Source organism: Megachile rotundata, chromosome 16 (genome assembly GCF_050947335.1).
Source record: "Megachile rotundata isolate GNS110a chromosome 16, iyMegRotu1, whole genome shotgun sequence".
Classification (NCBI taxonomy): Eukaryota; Metazoa; Arthropoda; class Insecta; order Hymenoptera; family Megachilidae; genus Megachile; species Megachile rotundata.
This window is the reverse complement of record NC_134998.1, coordinates 4,309,377-4,327,946: the sequence shown is the minus strand read 5'-3', so window position 1 is coordinate 4,327,946 and position 18,570 is coordinate 4,309,377. Positions and strand designations below refer to the sequence as shown.

At 35.7% G+C, this 18,570-nt stretch overlaps 4 protein-coding genes and 1 long non-coding RNA gene across 15 annotated transcripts in view; 3 read left to right on the top strand and 2 right to left on the bottom strand.

Annotated features, from left to right (window-relative positions):
* Positions 1 to 41: 41 nt before the first annotated feature.
* Positions 42 to 1,861, top strand: LOC100882342 (EKC/KEOPS complex subunit TPRKB). Its single transcript, XM_076541147.1, has one exon. The coding sequence runs from the start codon at positions 42 to 44 to the stop codon at positions 579 to 581; it is 540 nt and encodes a 179-aa protein (XP_076397262.1). The 3' UTR covers positions 582 to 1,861.
* Positions 925 to 12,828, bottom strand: Npl4 (nuclear protein localization 4). 4 transcript variants are annotated; one of them, XM_012292123.2, is made up of 14 exons: positions 12,654 to 12,786; positions 12,061 to 12,159; positions 11,519 to 11,599; positions 11,235 to 11,439; positions 11,013 to 11,160; positions 10,803 to 10,940; positions 10,437 to 10,740; positions 10,226 to 10,363; positions 10,005 to 10,152; positions 9,751 to 9,911; positions 1,705 to 1,856; positions 1,500 to 1,638; positions 1,100 to 1,416; positions 925 to 1,015 (listed from the first exon to the last, which is right to left on the bottom strand). In XM_012292123.2, exons 2-14 carry the CDS (start codon positions 12,079 to 12,081, stop codon positions 1,009 to 1,011), a joined length of 1,959 nt encoding a protein of 652 aa, XP_012147513.1. In that variant the 5' UTR covers positions 12,082 to 12,159; positions 12,654 to 12,786; the 3' UTR covers positions 925 to 1,008. The 4 variants fall into 4 exon arrangements, with proteins under 4 accessions (XP_012147513.1, XP_012147512.1, XP_012147507.1 ...); XM_012292122.2 differs by having other exon boundaries at positions 925 to 1,416; positions 12,703 to 12,828; XM_012292117.2 differs by having other exon boundaries at positions 925 to 1,416.
* On the bottom strand, positions 1,967 to 2,268 carry LOC143266005 (uncharacterized). The gene is made up of 2 exons (XR_013040901.1): positions 2,134 to 2,268; positions 1,967 to 2,060 (listed from the first exon to the last, which is right to left on the bottom strand). It is a non-coding gene; the product is annotated as an uncharacterized LOC143266005 (long non-coding RNA).
* Positions 2,901 to 9,607, top strand: LOC100875281 (uncharacterized). Of its 3 annotated transcripts, none has more exons than XM_012292114.2 (4): positions 2,901 to 3,014; positions 4,504 to 4,671; positions 5,219 to 5,368; positions 5,457 to 9,607. In XM_012292114.2, exons 2-4 carry the CDS (start codon positions 4,630 to 4,632, stop codon positions 6,786 to 6,788), a joined length of 1,524 nt encoding a protein of 507 aa, XP_012147504.1. In that variant the 5' UTR covers positions 2,901 to 3,014; positions 4,504 to 4,629; the 3' UTR covers positions 6,789 to 9,607. The 3 variants fall into 3 exon arrangements, with proteins under 3 accessions (XP_012147504.1, XP_003706260.1, XP_076397244.1); XM_003706212.3 differs by having other exon boundaries at positions 4,354 to 4,671; XM_076541129.1 differs by lacking the exon at positions 2,901 to 3,014 and adding an exon at positions 4,045 to 4,142 and having other exon boundaries at positions 4,354 to 4,671.
* LOC100883449 (uncharacterized) overlaps positions 12,340 to 18,570 on the top strand; it is a 23,914-nt gene continuing 17,683 nt past the window's right edge. The window contains exons 1-2 of one of the 6 annotated variants that reach the window (XM_012292126.2): positions 12,340 to 12,481; positions 17,783 to 17,885. In XM_012292126.2, the coding sequence (XP_012147516.1) occupies positions 17,792 to 17,885 (94 nt within the window). In that variant the 5' untranslated portion in view covers positions 12,340 to 12,481; positions 17,783 to 17,791. Of the gene's footprint in view, positions 12,482 to 14,583; positions 14,834 to 15,193; positions 15,213 to 17,782; positions 17,886 to 18,570 lie in introns of those variants that run through there. The other 5 variants (XM_012292127.2, XM_012292125.2, XM_003706200.3 and 2 more) reach the window with 5 other exon arrangements.

The following is an 18,570-nucleotide window of genomic DNA, read 5'->3' as shown; positions in this document are numbered from 1 at the left end:
TAAAGGTTATAACCTATTATTTAAAAAAGAGTAAAAGAAAAATGAATGACTACACAGTAGCATTAGATACTGAAACAGAACTGTTTTGTACATTATATTTATTTATAAATGTACAAAATTCTAATGAAGTATGTAAAAAAGTTATAAGCGGTGAACTTTCTTGTACTATTATGAAAGCATCACTCATAGTGGATCCGTTTCAAGTATTGATAAGCGCAAACAAAGCTGCAATTAATGCAAAAACAAATCAACTTACTACAAAAAATGTACATACGGAAATATTATTTAATTTGTCCATGTCAAAAAATATATCTCGTTCTTTGACTGAATTTGGCATTAGTGATAGTGATAAGAATATATTAATAGCAATAGTACACAAAGCAAACGAAAAACCAACGCCAGATATATTTGAAGAAGCTATAAAAGGAGAAAGAATATCGATATCGAAATTGCCGCAATACACGAATGTTGAGTTAGTAAAAAAGACGTACAAAATTGATAAAGAAGAATTGAGTGTTTCTAACTTAATTAATTCTGTTGTGTCTAGAATTAGTAGTAAAGATTTTATATTATTGAAATGATATTAAATTTGTTAAATTATTAACATTTAAATAAAATAAATTATATTTTAGATAAGTTTGGTGAAGTTTTTTTTAAATTCATATCAAAATTATGTGTTGCTAATTTGTATTTATTACTTTATTTGTCTTTAAAGAATTCAGTATTATAAATCTTATAACAACTTAAAATCTATTTTTCTGTTCGCTATTTAGCATATAGTATTCTTAACATTAATGTCACTATTGACGTGAACACAATTTACATTGTCTTTATATAAAATGAATTGTATTTGAATATAGTATTGATACAAAAAACAGAAAAAGGATCTAATGAAAAGGAAAATTAGAATACTTCGATCAAAAGTACTTTTTTCTCTTTTATTCACTCATAAATAAGGCCAAAGATGTGTAGAAAACAATTGTTATATCCGCAAGGACACAGTATGCATCAAATCCTGCGGAAGCAAAGTAGCAATTTAAGGATAATACCCTTAAATGCATACAAAAGCAATATAATATTGACAGTTTGTTATGTATACCTTGGCAAACCACACATTTCACACATTGCAAAATCTGCTGCATTGAGAAAAGTGCAATGAGAACAAGTCCAAAGCGTTTGATTAGGAGGTGGATTTGCCATTGGTTCTGTACCAACTCCTATTCCGCTTTCTCCCACAAGTACAGGAGATGACATTCTTGAATTACTATCAAGAGATGACTGAGATGAGTGCAATGTTGTTGCCGTTGTTGCAGATATAAGTTGCTCCACTGTTGCCCAATGTTCAGATCGTGCCCATTCTATTGCTTTTTCTTTATCCTTACTGCGAACTGCTTCTAATAATGGTGTCATATGGTCCTATGTTGACAAACATATACAGATATTATAATTATACAAATTATACACTTTTTTAAGAGACACTAAGATTTAACATAAAATACCTTCATTGGTAACATATCCATTGTTGCAATAAAAAGTAGCAAATGGAAGTCTGAAACTGCTTCTAAAAATTCATCTTGATTAAATTGTTGCATATATGAACAAAGCGAACTAAATTCTTGAACTTGTCCATCAACGAGCCTGAGAATAAAATTTAAATTAATAAAAACTTATAGTACACTGTATTGTTATATTTTAAATACATACCTATTTTCAATTGGAAATGGAGTAATATTATCACTAACATAAAAGGTAAATTGTGGAGTGAGTGGTGTGGATGCAGGTACATCTACCAATAAATATTCTACTGGCAAAGGTCTTGCTAGCCTTGGCACTTCATTTCCATACGAGTCTTTTTCCTAATTGTAACAGAACAAATGAATTTTTTAATCTTTGACTTTTATTTCCATTACTGAAGTACATCTTTAATGTTAATTTATGAATAAACAGTTCAATACAGAAATACATACATAATTTGATAAACCACGCGAAATGAATTTTGAATATTCCCGCCGACTTTATCAAACTGCGCTGATTTAATAATTGCAGTCGCATATGAGAAACTAAAGACCATCGATTAACTTTCTAATCAGTATTAAATAAACAATGATTTTGTGCATACATCTGTACACATACATTTCAGTTCAGACATGTTTAATTTACAGACATTGAAATTTTCAAATTTCGCGCCTCGTTCCGCAACGATTTCCCCTAAAGATATGTTATATCTCTATATTTGCAGGTTCATGAATTTAGTGATAGAGGGCGCAGCAAAGTAGAAAGTGCATGGATGACGCATTTCTAACGGCGAAATCGTGCTGCGTCGATGTAAACCTGGCTTAACGTTCGGACGTAGCCATTCGAGAAATGCGCGCGCAAATGTAGAAGCCGCAGACGACAACCGGCACTGTTTGCCACGAGTCGAACTGAAAGTGCATAAGAAAAAGAAAGGAGAGGGACGGAGAGCGGGAGAGAGTGAGAGAGAGGAAGAGAGAGATAGAGCGTTAGAATCGGCGAGAGGGAGAAAGACACGGGACGAGGAGAGGAGAGCAACAGCGTAAAGCGAGCAGCGCGCGCTGTGGTGTGTGTCGGTCGGTCGGTCGGTCGGTCGTCGCCGCCATGCTAGTGGTTAGTTTAGTGAACCAAACATCATGATGTGGCAAAACGTTCGCACGAGCTAAGACTGAAGTAACGCCGCGTTACCGGCGCGCCGTCGTTATGTTATCCATAATAATTCACAACGTTCGATAACCGTAAACACGTAACGTGAAAACAGTACAAAAAAAGCTTGATAAAAGCTCTAAAGCGACAGCGACGACGAAAACGTCGGGGGTGCTCGATTACTGCGTGCGGAACCGCACAACACTACGTCAATCCCGATGTAAATTAAAGTTAAATTATAGATTCGAGCAAACGTTACGGGGTAATCATCGTCACGGTACGCACGTTAGGAGTGACGAGTGCCAACGATCAGCCTCCATCACGCGGCAAGGAGACGATCACGAATCGTATACACGGTACGAAAACATTTACGGTTCTACGGTCGAACGAAAGAAAGAGGAAAGGAAAGTGTGCCTATATATACACTGTATACATGTGTATGTACTTGCCGATACACAATGTACATATGCATATGTGTCTGTTCGTATATACGCATGTATATACATATATGATGTGAATGTGTGTGCGTGCATGTTTGTATACGTGATAAGGAAAAAGTAGATGCCGCGCGCGCGCGCCCGCGCGTATTGTATACGATTGTGACATAAGAAAAAAAAAAGAAGTATGCATGCGTGTGCATATACGCGGTATATAGGTATAACTGAAAAAAAGCTGTAAAAGAAAGGTAGACTGACAAACAAAAACAACGGTAGAGAAAAGTGTCCGCGCGCAAACAAAAATGGTACGAGCGAGGAACAATCTGCAAATACTCTCGCGGAATTTGCTTGGCACATAAAGTTCGCAAGCAGTTTTTACTCGAACTAGACTTGTCATGAATAGTGACAACGTAATATCGCGTAGAGAAGTTGACGATAAGCTGCACGAATCCATATATCAAACGAGGGTTCTGTCGGTCGCGCGTATCGGTGTCTGAAATGCTTTTGCAAAGAGATCTAACTGTATACGTTTACCTCGTGTTAGCTGTCCCCCCATCTAAAATTTCTATACACTGGTGAAAATGGTAAACGACATTTCAATTGGTCGACATTGCTAGGTTTTGGCGGGACTGTACACGCATGCGCGATCGGATATGAAATGTCATTTTTTTATGGTTAGCAGCGTTAACGAAATTGTTGCATAATAAGTTTAACGTTATATCGAAGTGTCAGATACGAAGCTAACCTTTGGAAATAAGTGCACAGAGCCAATGTCATGAAAGCGACAATTAAATTTACATTGCATATTACAGAACGGTTTTCTCACAGAAAGAAAAGAAAAGTCAAATAAAATCGGAGGGAAATGTTGTGTTTCTTGAATCGATAAGAACCGATAAATTATACGCGTTAAAGTGAAATATAAAAATGAATATTTTTACATGCATGACAGATATAATATAATGATAGAGAGGAAGAGTCAAGAAGACAGAAAGAAAAACGAAAAAAGAGAAAAGTACAAACGTTCAATCGTTTACTGTTACGAAATAGGTACATATATTAAATTCAATCCTTTTACCGTTATAAATAAATAATTTTATATTTTCTTTACGAATGAGGACTCAACTTGCCGATTGTTTTAATGAATTTCTATGGGATCGAAATAGTTAAAACGTAAATAGTACTTGTACACTTGTGTCTCGTGTCCTTGGGTGTAAGGGTACGACGTATCGGTAAACAACTCTCTTTTATCGTATTTCAGATGCTGGATCCGAGCGTACTGACGGATTTAGAGGAACTGACGCTTTGCAATTATTGCAAGCAGAAATATAACGACGCGGAACAATGCCCGAAATATCTTAGTTGCAAACATTACTTTTGCCTGCGTTGCATAGAAAACAATTTGTTAAAGGGACGCGAGTTGTTTTGCGCACATTGCTGGAAGAGGACGGACCTGGGCGATCAAGGACCGGACGCTCTACCGACGCATTCTTCTCTCCTTGCTCTAACAAACAATTTGTCTCACTTAAAAATTACGATGAATAACACATCGGGGAAAGGCAACGATAAGGAGAGAAAGGTAATGAGAAAAAAGAAAATTCTACTTATTCACATTACGCTAGTCCATGCGTAAATGACAAAGAAAGCATGTGGCTACGAAGCCATATTTAGTTAAATTCTGATAGTAATAGGATTATGTTATGTACCAGTGATGGACAACTGCCCCCGTGAGGGCACGATGCACCGAAGTGCAAGCAACATGCATTCGGGGGCATCGATGAGTAGTAGCTTATTAGCTTTGTGTTTAGTTGTTAGAAGCAAAGTCCCTAAGTCTCCCTAGAATCCTTTTAACATCTTCTTTAGACTTTCCCTAACTCCCCTCTTTGGAGGCTCTCCTTCCCTCTTTAAGTTCTCCTTACTCTTATTCCTTTCTTCTTAGACTCTACCCAGTCTTCTCTCTAGATTCTTCCTAGGTCCATATTTAAATTTCCCTAACTCTACCTTCAAATTTTTGAAATCATACTCTCATCCTTTTTTCTAGTTTCTAAGCATGAGCTCTAGTGCTTAGCACTATTTCTATTTGAAAGTGCTTAGCATCTAAAACGACTACAATGATATTGTTACAGAGTGAGAATTGTCATACGCACGGAATGCCTTTGGCATTATGGTGTGCGACGTGTTGTGCGGCACTCTGTAGAGCATGTGCCACCCCACAGGAACACCCGGGTCACCAGATCAAATCGCAAACCGATGCCAAAGAACAACTCATATCCGATGTAAGTTCTGCTTACACGTTTTACAAATGTACAATTTTCATGTCAGTCTTATGTCAAATGGATAGCAAGTGGTATGTTTATTTGATAGGTCCAGCTGGAGCTAGTTGCTATGGGAAAGTTGTCGACGGAAATTCAAAGGCTGGCTATGCAACAACGGGAGTTCTTGATAAAAGTGCTGGAAGCGTGCGTGACGTTGAAAACACACGTTGAGACTGATCTTCAGAACGGCTGGAGTCATTTCCCCGAGATCACGGACGCTCGTGAAACGCTTGGAAAAGCGAAAGCTAGTCTACAGATGATCGACAATCCCAGCGACGTGTACAGTTTGCATTCGCAGCTCATGATAGAGAAACAACGATTGCAATCAAAGCATCAGGAAATGATGTTGCAATGCCAACTGGATGATTTGATAGGGAACTCGGGAGTGGTGTTCGATTTCGCGTTATTGAAACAAGCGTTAGCCGGGATCCACACGGGAGAACCGATAGTCTCTCAAGGAGCGAGTAACGGCGGCAGACTACCGAATCACTTGGCTGCTTCGCAAAACCCGATACTGTTCCTCGCTAATTATTGCATGTCGCAGCTATATTCGAGGCACGTAGTTAGTAAGCAACACATGCAAAATGGTTCTATAGAATATCATTCGAGCATGATGCAGCCGCAACCAGCTCCGCCGGGTTCTGTTCACGTACACCAGGGTCCACCAGCATCGGCAACCTCTCAGCAACTGCTCATCCCACCTGGTTCGCCGTCCGTTAAGCCCGTTCCGCCCGCACCACCGAACGCAATACTACACCCGCAACAGCAATCGACGTTTATACCGGATGGAGTTGGTACCGGTGGCGGAGGTTTGGTAACCGTCCACTCGTCTTCTCAACCGCCGTCCAGCGGGATAGCAGCGTCTCTACGAGGACCCACGAACCCTTATCCCCTGTATTATTTTAATATCGAAGTAAACGGATCCCCGCACGGTCGTATCGTGATAGAAGTGAGGCCGGATGCAGCACCGAAAATGGCGAAGAATTTTAGCGTGCTGGCAACCGGTGAAGTGGGAGTCGGTTATAAGGGTTGCACGATCTTTCAGTGTTGGGAGGGTGAATCGGTGATCACTGGTGACTTCGAACTGAACAATGGCCGCGGAGGAAGAAGCATATTCGAGGATGGCTATTTTATGCCCGACGACACCAAGTTCCCTGCAGTGAGGGGTGCAGTCGGGATGCGAAGAACGCAAAAGCGGCACGATAATCTCGGCATGGTCGGTTCGCAGTTTCGTATAATACTGCAAGAGATGCGCGGTTTCACGGGGATCTTTGGCCATGTCGTCGAGGGCTTAGAATTAGTCGAGAAGATATCCACGTTCGGCGATCAAACCGGCAAACCTACGAAAAATATTTTAATCACGAAATGCGGTAAGTTGTAACGACGATGCTGTTGCGGTTAGTATACCAGAAAGGTATTAAGGTACTACCCGTATTACGCTTCACGTTCTCCCCCGCTCTAGATAACGAAAATTTTACGATCGTCACGACAGTGTCTACGACATGCGCGCGCGCGTTCGAGCGATATAAAGCGAGAGAAATCGGTTGCCCGGCGAAATCATTGTTGTTACGAGTCGTTAGACACCGTCGTGACTGTTTAGCGATCCGTGAATCGCGCGATGCTCTCCAATACGAGTCGACAGAATTTAATTAACTATTGACAACAGAATTCTAAAGATGTTGAATCTATTTTTAAAACGTGGGCACATAAGAGAAGAAAGAAGAAATAAAGATCCATATTTTGCTACTGATTGAGAATCAGTAAGATTCTGTGTATCTACAATAACGACGATGATCGATGAATACGTACCTCAGATCGATCGTGATATCGATACGACTTCTAGCTGTACGACATATTTGTTTTAGAAAAAGTTCGACGTTTATTTTGGCTATTGGCGTATTGCTACGTATATAGTTGATATAGAAGGGATAACGCACGGGATTCGGGGGAAGTACCGTGCGCGATAACGGCGTCGCCCCTGCGAGCGTTGCTAATGTTTTAGATAAAATTAGATAGCGAGAAAAATAAGCAAACGAAAATAATAATGCGTGTAGATTGAAAGGGAATGCGTACGGAAGAATACGAGTTTGGGGGCAAACTCGTACACACATGTGTGTATAGAAGATATACACGTTCGTATATTTGTAAAAAGGAACAAAAAAATCACACAGAAGCGGGAACGTTTTTTTCTTTTTTCATTTCTTTTTTTTTCTTCGTTTTATAACCGAAATGCGTGACTTCGTGAAAAGTCAAAAAACAAACAAAAAAATACCGTGATTCCGTAATACGCAGGTCGTTTGGAAACGTAAACCGAAAGATGCGTCTAGGGCCAATTCTATTTCGTCCGGTTTAACGGTCGCGTGTTGTTCCGTTTTAAATGAGAGAAAAGGAGCTAAAAGGGAATCGGTAGATGACGCGACAAAACGAGTCAAAGGAAAATTGCGGTTCCTATCGAACGACTCGACGGATACTTCTTCCCTTTTCGCTCTTTCTGGTCTAGTATACCGTCGTAAATTAACTGTATTTAAGATTAGATCTCAACATGAAAATGTATACAAGGCCTAACTACTACTAAGTAGATTTTTAAGCCTCGTCGTCTGATCCGGGAACGAACGAACGAACGAACGAATACATATTAGAAACAAAAAAAAAACACAAAAAAAAAAATAACGAATCATTCCTCGATGCTGTATATCGAAAAATACTACGATAATGTAATATCGTTGATGCTATTCGTCTGAGTCCTTGTAAATCCCATCGTTATGTATCGTATTACTATGTGCTCGTGTGCGGAAAGAAAACGATAAACGCGTCGCAAAAAAAGTGTTCTGTAATGTCGGAGCGTATAAACGAAACGCACTCACGTACTGTAGGAAAAATGCACGCCCTCGACGTCGCGAATGCCTTTTTTCGAAGAAAGCCTCGTTCGATGTTGAACTTGAAAGTTTTAACACTTGTTAATTAGCTGATGTCGCGTGTTGCTACGCCAATGCGTCGCATCACGACGACCTAAGTAATCGCCGTTTAGAACGTAACACTGCGTAATAAAAGAAAAAAAGAAAATACGTTTGACGATCGAAGGGTGGTCGAGCTCGAATGAATTTCACTCGTTTCGGTCTTACGATGAAACAATCGAAAAAACGTCAGTCTATACTTTCGTGGATGTCCATGCGTGTGCGTGTGTGTGTGTATGTGCGCATATATGTATATACATATACAGGGCTGGCGCGAAGCGGGTTCACAACATTCCCCGGAACCCGGTCTTAATCCGGAATTACTTTCATGGTCCGTGGATACCTCACGCGATTAGACTGCATTTGAAAGCATGGGGGGTAAATCTACGTCGTTAGAACTTACGGCTTACAGGGAGTAGATGTACAATCTCCGATCATTATGTCTTAAAAGGCTCCACGGTCCATTGAATGTCAGGCGTTAATTTTGCAGGGTTGTATATGTGTATGGGTACTTATGCGATTTATAAGTTCCTTGGAACGTTTCAAGTTTGGAGCATAATTAAGCGTTTCAACCTTGAAACGTTCTAAGTTTAACCACCTCGAGTTTAAAGCGTTCCGAACTTGAGGTTCAAAGTTTAACTCAAATTTGAAGCGTTTCCATTTGAAGTTCAGAGCGTTCCAGATGCATACACATAAATTTGACCCTGCAGAATGTTGGGACCTGGTTCCGTAAATGTTCGCACCGGTCCTGCGTATATAAATTTCTGTTTACCGAAGCGAGCGAAGCTAGAAGCCCACCTGTATACATAAAAATATTCACGCGCGCGCGTATTATATATATACTACATATATTTTTATGAACGTGATGAGGTAACAACGCATAGCTTGTAATATCGATTCTAACAACCGACGGTTTACCTTGCCCCTCGCGTTCGAATTAAACGGTTGAGCGGCTATAATTTTGGATAAGTTTTTTCCTCGTATCTCTTTTGTTTCATCTTTCATTATTTTTTTTTCTTTCTCCCTTTCTTCCTATTTCTCGTTTACCACTTTTTAAGTTAAGGGTGTAATCGTTATTATACGGAAAATTGAGATCGTTTTTGTTTACGTGGCCTACGGTAGCGAACATCCGTAGTGCACTTGCATAAACAGTTTTATTTTTTCATTTATACATGTACGAAATGAAGTTCGTTGCCCAATTTAAATGTAATCTATCGATTTTGGGTTATAAACTGTTTCTCTTTCATCTGCGTCTATTTTATGCATACCTTTTCACCTTTCTTCGCATTATTGGCGCGAAATGTCCGTTTACAATGAATCGAGACTACATCGCTTAACTTGATGTAGAAAAGTAGCTGAATGTATTGGGATAAAGTCAATTGTACTTACCTTATAAAAAACATCCGGAACATACTGTTTATCTGTTGATTCGATTACATATCCCAATTCTGGCGCATCCTTTGTAGGAACCAAACAGCCATCTCGCACTAATGCCATACATTGATTAGATACTTGATAACCTTCCATATGAACTTGATTTTTATCGTCGCCTGTAATCGCGAACGCGTGTTATTAAACAAAAAAAATTTATCACGGTTCATACAACGACACGGTTTTATAATGATGCGATATAAGCAACTTACCAGTAACGCAAACGGTAACAAATTTTGAGCCAAAATAATTACTAGGAGAGAAACGGCAGGGATTTGGATACTCGTTTTGAAAATATCCAGCCATAATGCATTCTTGAGCAGATAAAAAGTGACTTTCTATATTTCGCACGTGTTTCACCTAAATAAGTTAAATTCGTGCTAGTGATTTCAATTCGTAAACAAAATGAATTACAAATTCTAGAAAAATTTACCGTTCCTTTCTTGACATCGTCAGCTATAAGGTCAGTAAAAATCCATCCAACTTTTCTTAGATTAAGTAAACGAGCCAATTCATCGACTAACGCTTTCCTTTCGTCCGGTAAAAGTCGTATAGTGTCTTTTGTACTTTCCTAAAATAGTTACAGCTATATACATCTATGCTTTACTATACATTATAGTTACTTTTGACTTGCTTCAACTTACCTGTGGAGGCTCGTAAATGGCTGCAACAACGGCTCTGATCCCTAACGGAACATCTGTATGTATTTCGTATCTTCCATACAAATATCCGATACGTTGGTGACCAGTGTTGCGCCAGTAATTTAAAAAACGTTCGACTAAACTTGGATTCTCAAACATGACGTTGTCTACGTGTCGATAAGTTTGACGATTTAAAGTAATAGAACTTGGTTGACATTTACTACAGATACCTCGAGGCCAAGGAGGATGATCTTTACAACCAGTCTTTACACGGCAGCTTATGTCATCTAACTGTATAAACTTCCCTCTATAAAAGACATAAAGATTATACTCGGAAAATATAATACAACGTAGAAATTTATGACATACCTATCAGCACCAGCAGTGAGCTTCTTGAGATACGAATGAAAAGATAAATGTTTGATATTTTGTTCTTTAAGATAAACTTCGTCAAAAGGTTCTAAGGGAGAACAATGAACACAGCACCCATTTGGACCATGTCTACATCTGTTAAATAAATTCTTATATTCATAACTTAATTTTATATAAAATAATATACATATATTTATATTTACTTACAGCTTTTCGTCACGTTTTCTCTGTATTTTACCATCAAGTTTCCGTAATTGTTCATCAACCTCATCCTCAGTTACGCTTAAATTTGGTATAGATCGTGATGTTGTGGCATTGCGATTCGTAGCTTCTGTTGTATCCATTGATCCTGATTCTATTATTCGACATAAAGATATTAAATAATGCTGTGAAGAAGTAAAAGAACCAAATAAAAAAGCTGATAGTAACCTTGAGAAATGTCTATAGAAGCATTACTAGTCGATGGAGTACTCCATACTTCTGTACCATTAAGGGGAGCTAGATATAACATGTCCCCATGAGAAAGTCCTATCCCTGAAACTGTTCTGCTACGAGTAGATATAAGTTCATCTTTGAGATTTCGTTGTCTATAGAGTCCAAATCCAAAGCTATTTAATTCAAAAGCATTGTAAACCTAAAATTGTTACAAATTAAATACTATTCTTATTTGGATTATAAACTATTTAATGTCTGCCAATAGTTAAAATATAAACCTTTTCAAATAATTGAGAAATTGTGTCGGAAGGATGTACATCTATACGTTTTGTTCCCTCTGAAGATTGTACACGCAGAGTCTGCAAACACAAACATATTAACAAAATTAGAAACTATTATGTTTAATGTTGTTTAAGATTCTTGTAAACTAATTCACTATGACAGGTTATATTTCTTTTAATAATATCAAATAAATGGGTATATATACAAAAATATTACACAATGCCTTCATACGTATGAAGAGTTACGTATGAAATAAAATGAAAGCAAACATTAATAATATATTTATGTAGTACTTTTAATTATTTATATTGTTTAAAATATTATTATGAGAAATATATAACAAAAATACTAAAGGAAAAGTAGAAAAACATTTGGAAACTTTTAACAAGTCACGTTAATGACACCACATAAACTGCAAAATTTCGTTGATTTCTAAAAAGAACAAATTGTTTTTTTAATGAAACAATGTTTAACTTTTATTAAACAGACTATGTCCACTGGTTAAATAACATTAATCATTTAGTAGCAAGTAACTTACAATTTGCCTAGACTTTGACATTTCGCCGGTGTCGACGAAGCATCAGCTGTTCAACCTCTGTTCAACTTGCTTGCCCGTAACGTTGTATCGCGAAAGTCCCTAGTGAACGCAAGAAAATTGTTGAGTCAACGTCTTGTATTCTAACCTCTTTGCGAATACATACAACAAGTATCGAAAAAAGTTAAGTGTGACGTTCCTTTTCCGCTTTCACTTTCAGATTATTTACTGTCTTCTTTAAAATTTGCAATAAGAAATTAGTGGAAACGCCTTTAACGCTCACTTCTACGTTAACGAACGAAATTCGCGCTCCGTCGTCGTTGCACGTCAAAAAATTTGAATAAAACTTTCAACGACTGCACACTACCATTTTATTATTAACAAACGGTAAATTAATGAACACGCGGTCACAAATACAAATTAGGTAAGTTTCTGATTAAAATAAGAAAATTGTCACCCGTTTTCCAACTTGTACAAATTGTACCCTTTTTCCCCACACAAATGAACACGAGTAATACGCTTGCCAATTATCAATTTTTAATTTATGTAAACATTAATTCAGTGTATTGTAATTTTATTTTATTTTATTCCATTACCCTATTTCTACGAGCTTCCAAATTTATATGTGGTAAAGTTCAACGTTACTTTTATGTTTTTTGAATCATCCCGTATTCGCTGAGTAATCTCGTGTTATTTGAACTATTTTGTGCCGTAATATTGGCTCGCTTGCATTTATCTTTCAACACTTTCACTTGTATGTACAGATTTCTTTTGAATGTCAAAATGATACGCGATTGAAATATGCAATTTATAATCTCATTTTTAATCTTTAACTTTTATGAACATGGATTATAAATAGCGGTATAGTTTACGGTACTGTTAGTTACTATCTGCATGTGACTGTGAAGAGTAATTTCTGTTGCTATTATTTTACCAAGTTTATAGCGTGTACAAAATATCGGTAAATATCTTTAATATCTGAAGACATTGACTAAACGTATTTTCAATAATATAGTTGATATAATTGAAATATAGTTTGCGCTGTAAATTGCATAGAATAGAAGAAGCAAATATCATTCAAGTACTTAGTTGTGTAATAAGATGTGTAACCAATTGGTCATGTAAGTCATGAAAGTCTTACATTCTATAAAGAGGTTATTTTGCTTACATTAAATAATTTATATACTAAATTCTTCTTATTATTATAATAATTTATTTCTTGTATTATTATGTAAGGTAATGAAAGCTATTTTGTTATAGTTTGATAACATTATTATTATTATTCCACAGCAATATTTGAATTGATAAGAAGAAAATAAATTGTGTTTCAAAAATTTCAAATTTCCCGCGCAGCGGGCATTCTCTATGCTCTTGTTTTTTTTTCATCGGCTTTGTTTATTTTTAATTAGATGATATATGACAAATAATTAACGAAAGTAAATAAAAATTGTATTTAGATTTTTTCTGGATTTTACCTAAAATGTTCACAGTTTCTTCTAATCTGAATTTTATGGGTATAACCTTCTTAGGAACCTGGGGTTCCCCTGAATTTTATTACACTTTAAGTCTCCCTGTTTAGTCTAGTTTTCTTCTAGATTTTTTTAGAGATTTTTCAAAATTAAAAGAAGTAATGGAAGATATTTCTATTTGCACTCAAAAAATGTCTATATTATTATACATAAAAATGTCTATGTAATTATACATAATTATTCCTAAATTAAAATTTCTCTTTCTCATTAATACTGACATTTGATGTTGATCTCACATTCATCCTCAACATCCCTGGGCGTTCTTTGAACCGTTAAGGGGTGTATTTTTGTATTACATTCGTCTTTTAGTACTGTGGTTATTTCCGAGGATGTAGTTGTAGTTCTGTTTCTATCGCACGAATTATTCTTTTTCTAACTCTTTTAACTCATTTCGTGAATCGTCAATTATAATTAACAAGTAATTTTATAATTTATAATTTAACAATCAGTTACCAACTTTTTCTATAACCAAACAGCTCTTATTTTTATAAAACTGCAATCACTTTTCAAAGGCCTTTTTTCTTCTTACATATTAATTTCCCCATCAGTTCGAATCGGGGCTTCCCTCGACACAACACGCGTAACACCACTCCAAATATTCAGCGCTTCACTAAAAGCAAAACTTCGTATATTTTCTTATCTAGTTACGATTAGTTATTATCGTTATCTTTATTACTCAACTTGAAGTCATTATATATAGTGAAACTATAAATGTCAGCTTAACAAAAGGATCTATCATTCAAATATAAGAATCTTCATACAAAAATTTGTCTTTTACCATATGTATTTTCGTTCCAATACATTTTTTAACTCGTACGCAAATTCTGTTTAGCGTTCGAGCGGTGGACTAAAAATTGCGGAAAAAGTAAATTCGGTCAGTAAAGGGTTAATGTATCGTTATTGATCGCGATGCCAGTAGGCAGGCGCTGTCTTCGCGGGATGACCCTCTTACCTCTTTACCGTTTCTTCCTGGCAAGAACGACTGGCGCGCCGTGTCTCCGCATTGGTCTCCGACTCTGGCGAAGATTTCGGCGCGATCAGTTGCATTTGCTAACCAGTAGCCATCAAGCGAGAAGAGGTGTACATCTCATACGCGCTGTGTCATCGCCTATTATTGATTATCGTTCGACCGTATTGGCGCGATAACGTCAAATTGTTTCCTAAACCGTTCTCCAACCGTTTAACTGCCTATCGCCATAACCTAATCGGTCCACCTGTTAATATCGTCGATGAAAACAAAAAGGTAGGTGCGTGGATTGTCAAACCTCTTCTTTTCTATTTCACAGTATTTCATTTCCTTTCGGTAGAAACTAACACGTGATTTAGAAAGTTTGTGAAGTAATATTTGTAGTATCTTGTTTGTGTAACGCATAGTTTACTGCAGTCGAAAAGAGCGACGTTCATAAAAACCGCGTAACTGTCGAGTTTAAGCGTGACGTTACAGTCGCCGTGCACAGTGGATGCTGATTCATTCTTCAGAGTGATATGATGAAATGGCACAGAATCGGATATGATTATCATATCTGAAGAGTGTATAAATTATCGTTGGAGATTACGAAATTGAAACAAAGTTGTTGTGTTCTGACGTAGAATCGCTTATTTACTTTATCAGAATCTTGAGTAAAGGTGAGAATTTACGTACATTTTGCAGAATTTGACGTCGGATGTCAAACTTTGCGTGCATCGTACACTATTGTTTGTTGTAAAAAATAACGAGATCAGATGATCTACTATTTCTGCCCAAAAGCGTGGGAGGAAATTGTAAATACGTACTGTTACACGAAAACTGACAGCTATAGAAATCCTGACGTCTACGGATTATACGGTCAAATTTAGATCGACTTCGATGTATCGCTTTGGTTAATCGATTAATTGTTCGCGAAGGACAGTATGCATATTTTTCTGTGTAATCGGTTATGTAGTTTTTTAGTGTTTTGTTATTATAGATGTGCTAGTTTTTTTAGTTTAGATTAAAGTTCGACCTTAGTTTAGATTAAATAGGTAATTTTACATTGATACGAGAGCTTTCGCTGCATCGAACGCTTAATGTAAACGAGTGCGTTATATGCTTGACGAATCAATTAAATTTGGCGCGATTAAATTCGATACAGTTCGACTCAGCGCGATTTAATTCGATATGACTCAACCCCATGTGATTTAATTTTATTCACGATGCGATTAAATTTAATTCGACGCGACTTTAATCGACATTTGACTCAATTAAATTTGCAATTTAATTCTATACAATTTAATTCGTGGTTCAATTTAATTCGATACGCGGTTCAGTTCGATTTGACTCGACGATATTCAATTCAATATCATTAAATTAAAAGCTATTCAATTACACTTGATTCGACACGGTGCGAGTCAATTTAATTCGATACGATAGAAATCGACGCGATTCGATTTGGCGCGATCTAAATCGATATAATTCGACTCTACGATTCAAATAAACTCGTTTGTATTTGTAATTAAATGCAACTTGATTCAAAGTTATTTTCTGCCTATTTGATTCGATGAATGAATATAAATTTCTGAATTTAATTTGTATAAATTGTTTGCAAAAAAAAACTTGACTTATTTCACGAACTTCACGTTATATTTGAATCGCTGCTTTATGTTTTTCACCTCCATCTGAGTTCTGCGCATGATTGCAACATAACCTGCTTTCTGGAAAGTAGTTTATGCCGCGGTATGACGTGCTTTTTGCCCTTTTAGGTTATATAGGTTCATCTTTCGAAACATAAGAATCCAGTGAAATTTATTATAATATAAAAATTCTCTATATTTTTTATAATATAAAAATATAGAAACGATCTGCTTTTGAACATTGAGATATTCAAATTGAAAAATTAGAACACTTATAATAGAATTTATTCTATGGCCAAAAATTAAACAAAAGAATTTTGATAAAAAGTTTGAATATACTAATTCTTAATATATATTAATATATTATACGTAATTCTTAATATATTATACATTTCAATGTAATATTGATACAAAGTAAATTAACTAAAAAATAAAATATGTAAATAAATTTTTTTATTTAATCATTGAATGTGTAGTATTGAAGAGGGGTGTACTTTAGAAAATTGTACTGCAAACAATTTTCGTGTTATACTTGTCTTCCATTTTTTAAGGAAGATTTAAAATAGTACTGGTATTATAATAAAAACCCTCAGCAAATATTTCTTGACTACTGTATAGAAATTTTAAATGTAAAACTGTTCAACTTTAAATGTCAATTAATTAATAAAATAACAATCAAATTACCTTCATTGTAGTACAGTTCAAGTTTTTGAAACTTCCTTATTTTATATAAAGTTCAGATTTATATTTACATAGTGATTTACATAATGATATCTGTATCATTATTGTTTTATCCAATTAAGTTTTATAAACTTTGTAATTAAATTTTACAAAATTTTATATTCTGTAGATCTGAAAATCTAAGTTCACCTTAAGTCTCTTCAGATTATATCCCTGACAAGGTTATGTAAATCAAGCATCTAAAATTAAATTAAAAATTCCACAAACTTTCTATTCATAACTTATCGATACAACAGTTATTGACATAAATTATTGATATAAGAGCTAGTGATTTACACGAGTACGGGTGCTCCTTGCTTTATTGTGAACGCATCATTAGAAACCGAAAGCGAGCATGTCGGCCGCGCAGGTTAACCTAAAATAAGTATATTTATGTCCTCTGCTCGTCACATTCGCAGTTGACGTAAAGTGGTTTGAAAATTCTTCGGTTCATAGAAATAAAACTAATTAGCATTCCCTAATTCATTACTCGGTAATTCCCTCGTCAATCGATGAATCGATTTGAACGTCCATTAGTCGATTTTGATGCAGCCAATCGGCTTCCATTTACGTAACGATACTTCACGCGGGAAATGCACAATGATCGTTCAAATTAATTAAAGAAATTCGGCGTTGATGAAATATTTCTATTTTTAGCACTTCAAGTACTCTTAGTTGTACTGAAGACAGTTTATGAATATTACAATTTATGATAGGTTCATTCATATTTTTCTGTTTTTACTGTTATAGTTCAAATGGTCGAATAACTTGATCCTATAATTATTTCGAGCAGTGTATTTATGTTCCATTTGCGTTCTCGCGCAGGCGCTTTTTTGGTTTTTAAATAAAACTTCATTTATCTTAGAGCACATTTTTTTCTGTTACAGTTAGACAAGATGGAAAACGCAGAAGACGTGAAGACAACTGTGGAAGTGTACATCTATGACCTTTCAAAGGGCATAGCTGCTATGATGTCTAGATTTGTTATAGGTAAGTTGATATTAATAGATCATTGTTTTCCACTGCTCAAGAAATTTGGAAATTTTCAAAACTATTTTATGTAGGAAGATACATGACCATTAAAAAAAAAAAAATTAGTTTTAAGTATAAATTATGGAAGATTAAAACATTGTTGTTATGCAAACAATTAACGATCATTATAATTTATCACATGAAGTATAATTAATGTTTCAATACATTGAAATGTTCTGCAGGATTAAAACATTAATTTATTATGGGGTTTAAAGTTCATGTTAAATTGCCATGTATGGATTTCTATAAATAATTTTTGTTATAAAGGTGAAATATATGAGAACGAATATTTTGTATATGTGAGACGTATGTTTGTAGGTACCTAGACTGCTATATTTTTAGATTTCTATATCTCTGGATCAGTATATCACTATACCCCTAGATTCCTATATTAGTAGAATCTACATTCTCAGATTCTACATGCATAGATTTCTATATTTAGAAATTTCTATTTTCCTAAATTTCTGTATCCTCAAATTTCTATATTTCTAGACTTCTATATCCCTAAATTACTATATTCCCAGATTTCTATATTTCTAAATTTCTGTATCCCCAGTTTTCCGTATTTTTAGCTTTCCATGTCCCTAGATTCTTATATCCCCAAATCCCTATATTTCTAGATTTCCATATCCCTAGATATGTA

Bases quoted from the DNA above. Each gene is read 5' to 3' on its own strand.
- LOC100882342 (XM_076541147.1), top strand. From the start codon at position 42: ATGAATGACTACACAGTAGCATTAGATACTGAAACAGAACTGTTTTGT.
- LOC100875281 (XM_003706212.3), top strand. From the start codon at position 4,354: ATGCTGGATCCGAGCGTACTGACGGATTTAGAGGAACTGACGCTTTGC. The intron at 4,672-5,218 runs GTAATGAGAAAA...ATATTGTTACAG, and splicing joins GCAACGATAAGGAGAGAAAG to AGTGAGAATTGTCATACGCA. The intron at 5,369-5,456 runs GTAAGTTCTGCT...TTTATTTGATAG, and splicing joins AAGAACAACTCATATCCGAT to GTCCAGCTGGAGCTAGTTGC.
- Npl4 (XM_012292122.2), bottom strand. From the start codon at position 12,081: ATGTCAAAGTCTAGGCAAATT. The intron at 11,440-11,518 runs GTTTATATTTTA...TAACAATTTTAG, and splicing joins TTTCTCAATTATTTGAAAAG to GTTTACAATGCTTTTGAATT. The intron at 10,364-10,436 runs GTAAGTTGAAGC...TAACTATTTTAG, and splicing joins CCATTTACGAGCCTCCACAG to GAAAGTACAAAAGACACTAT.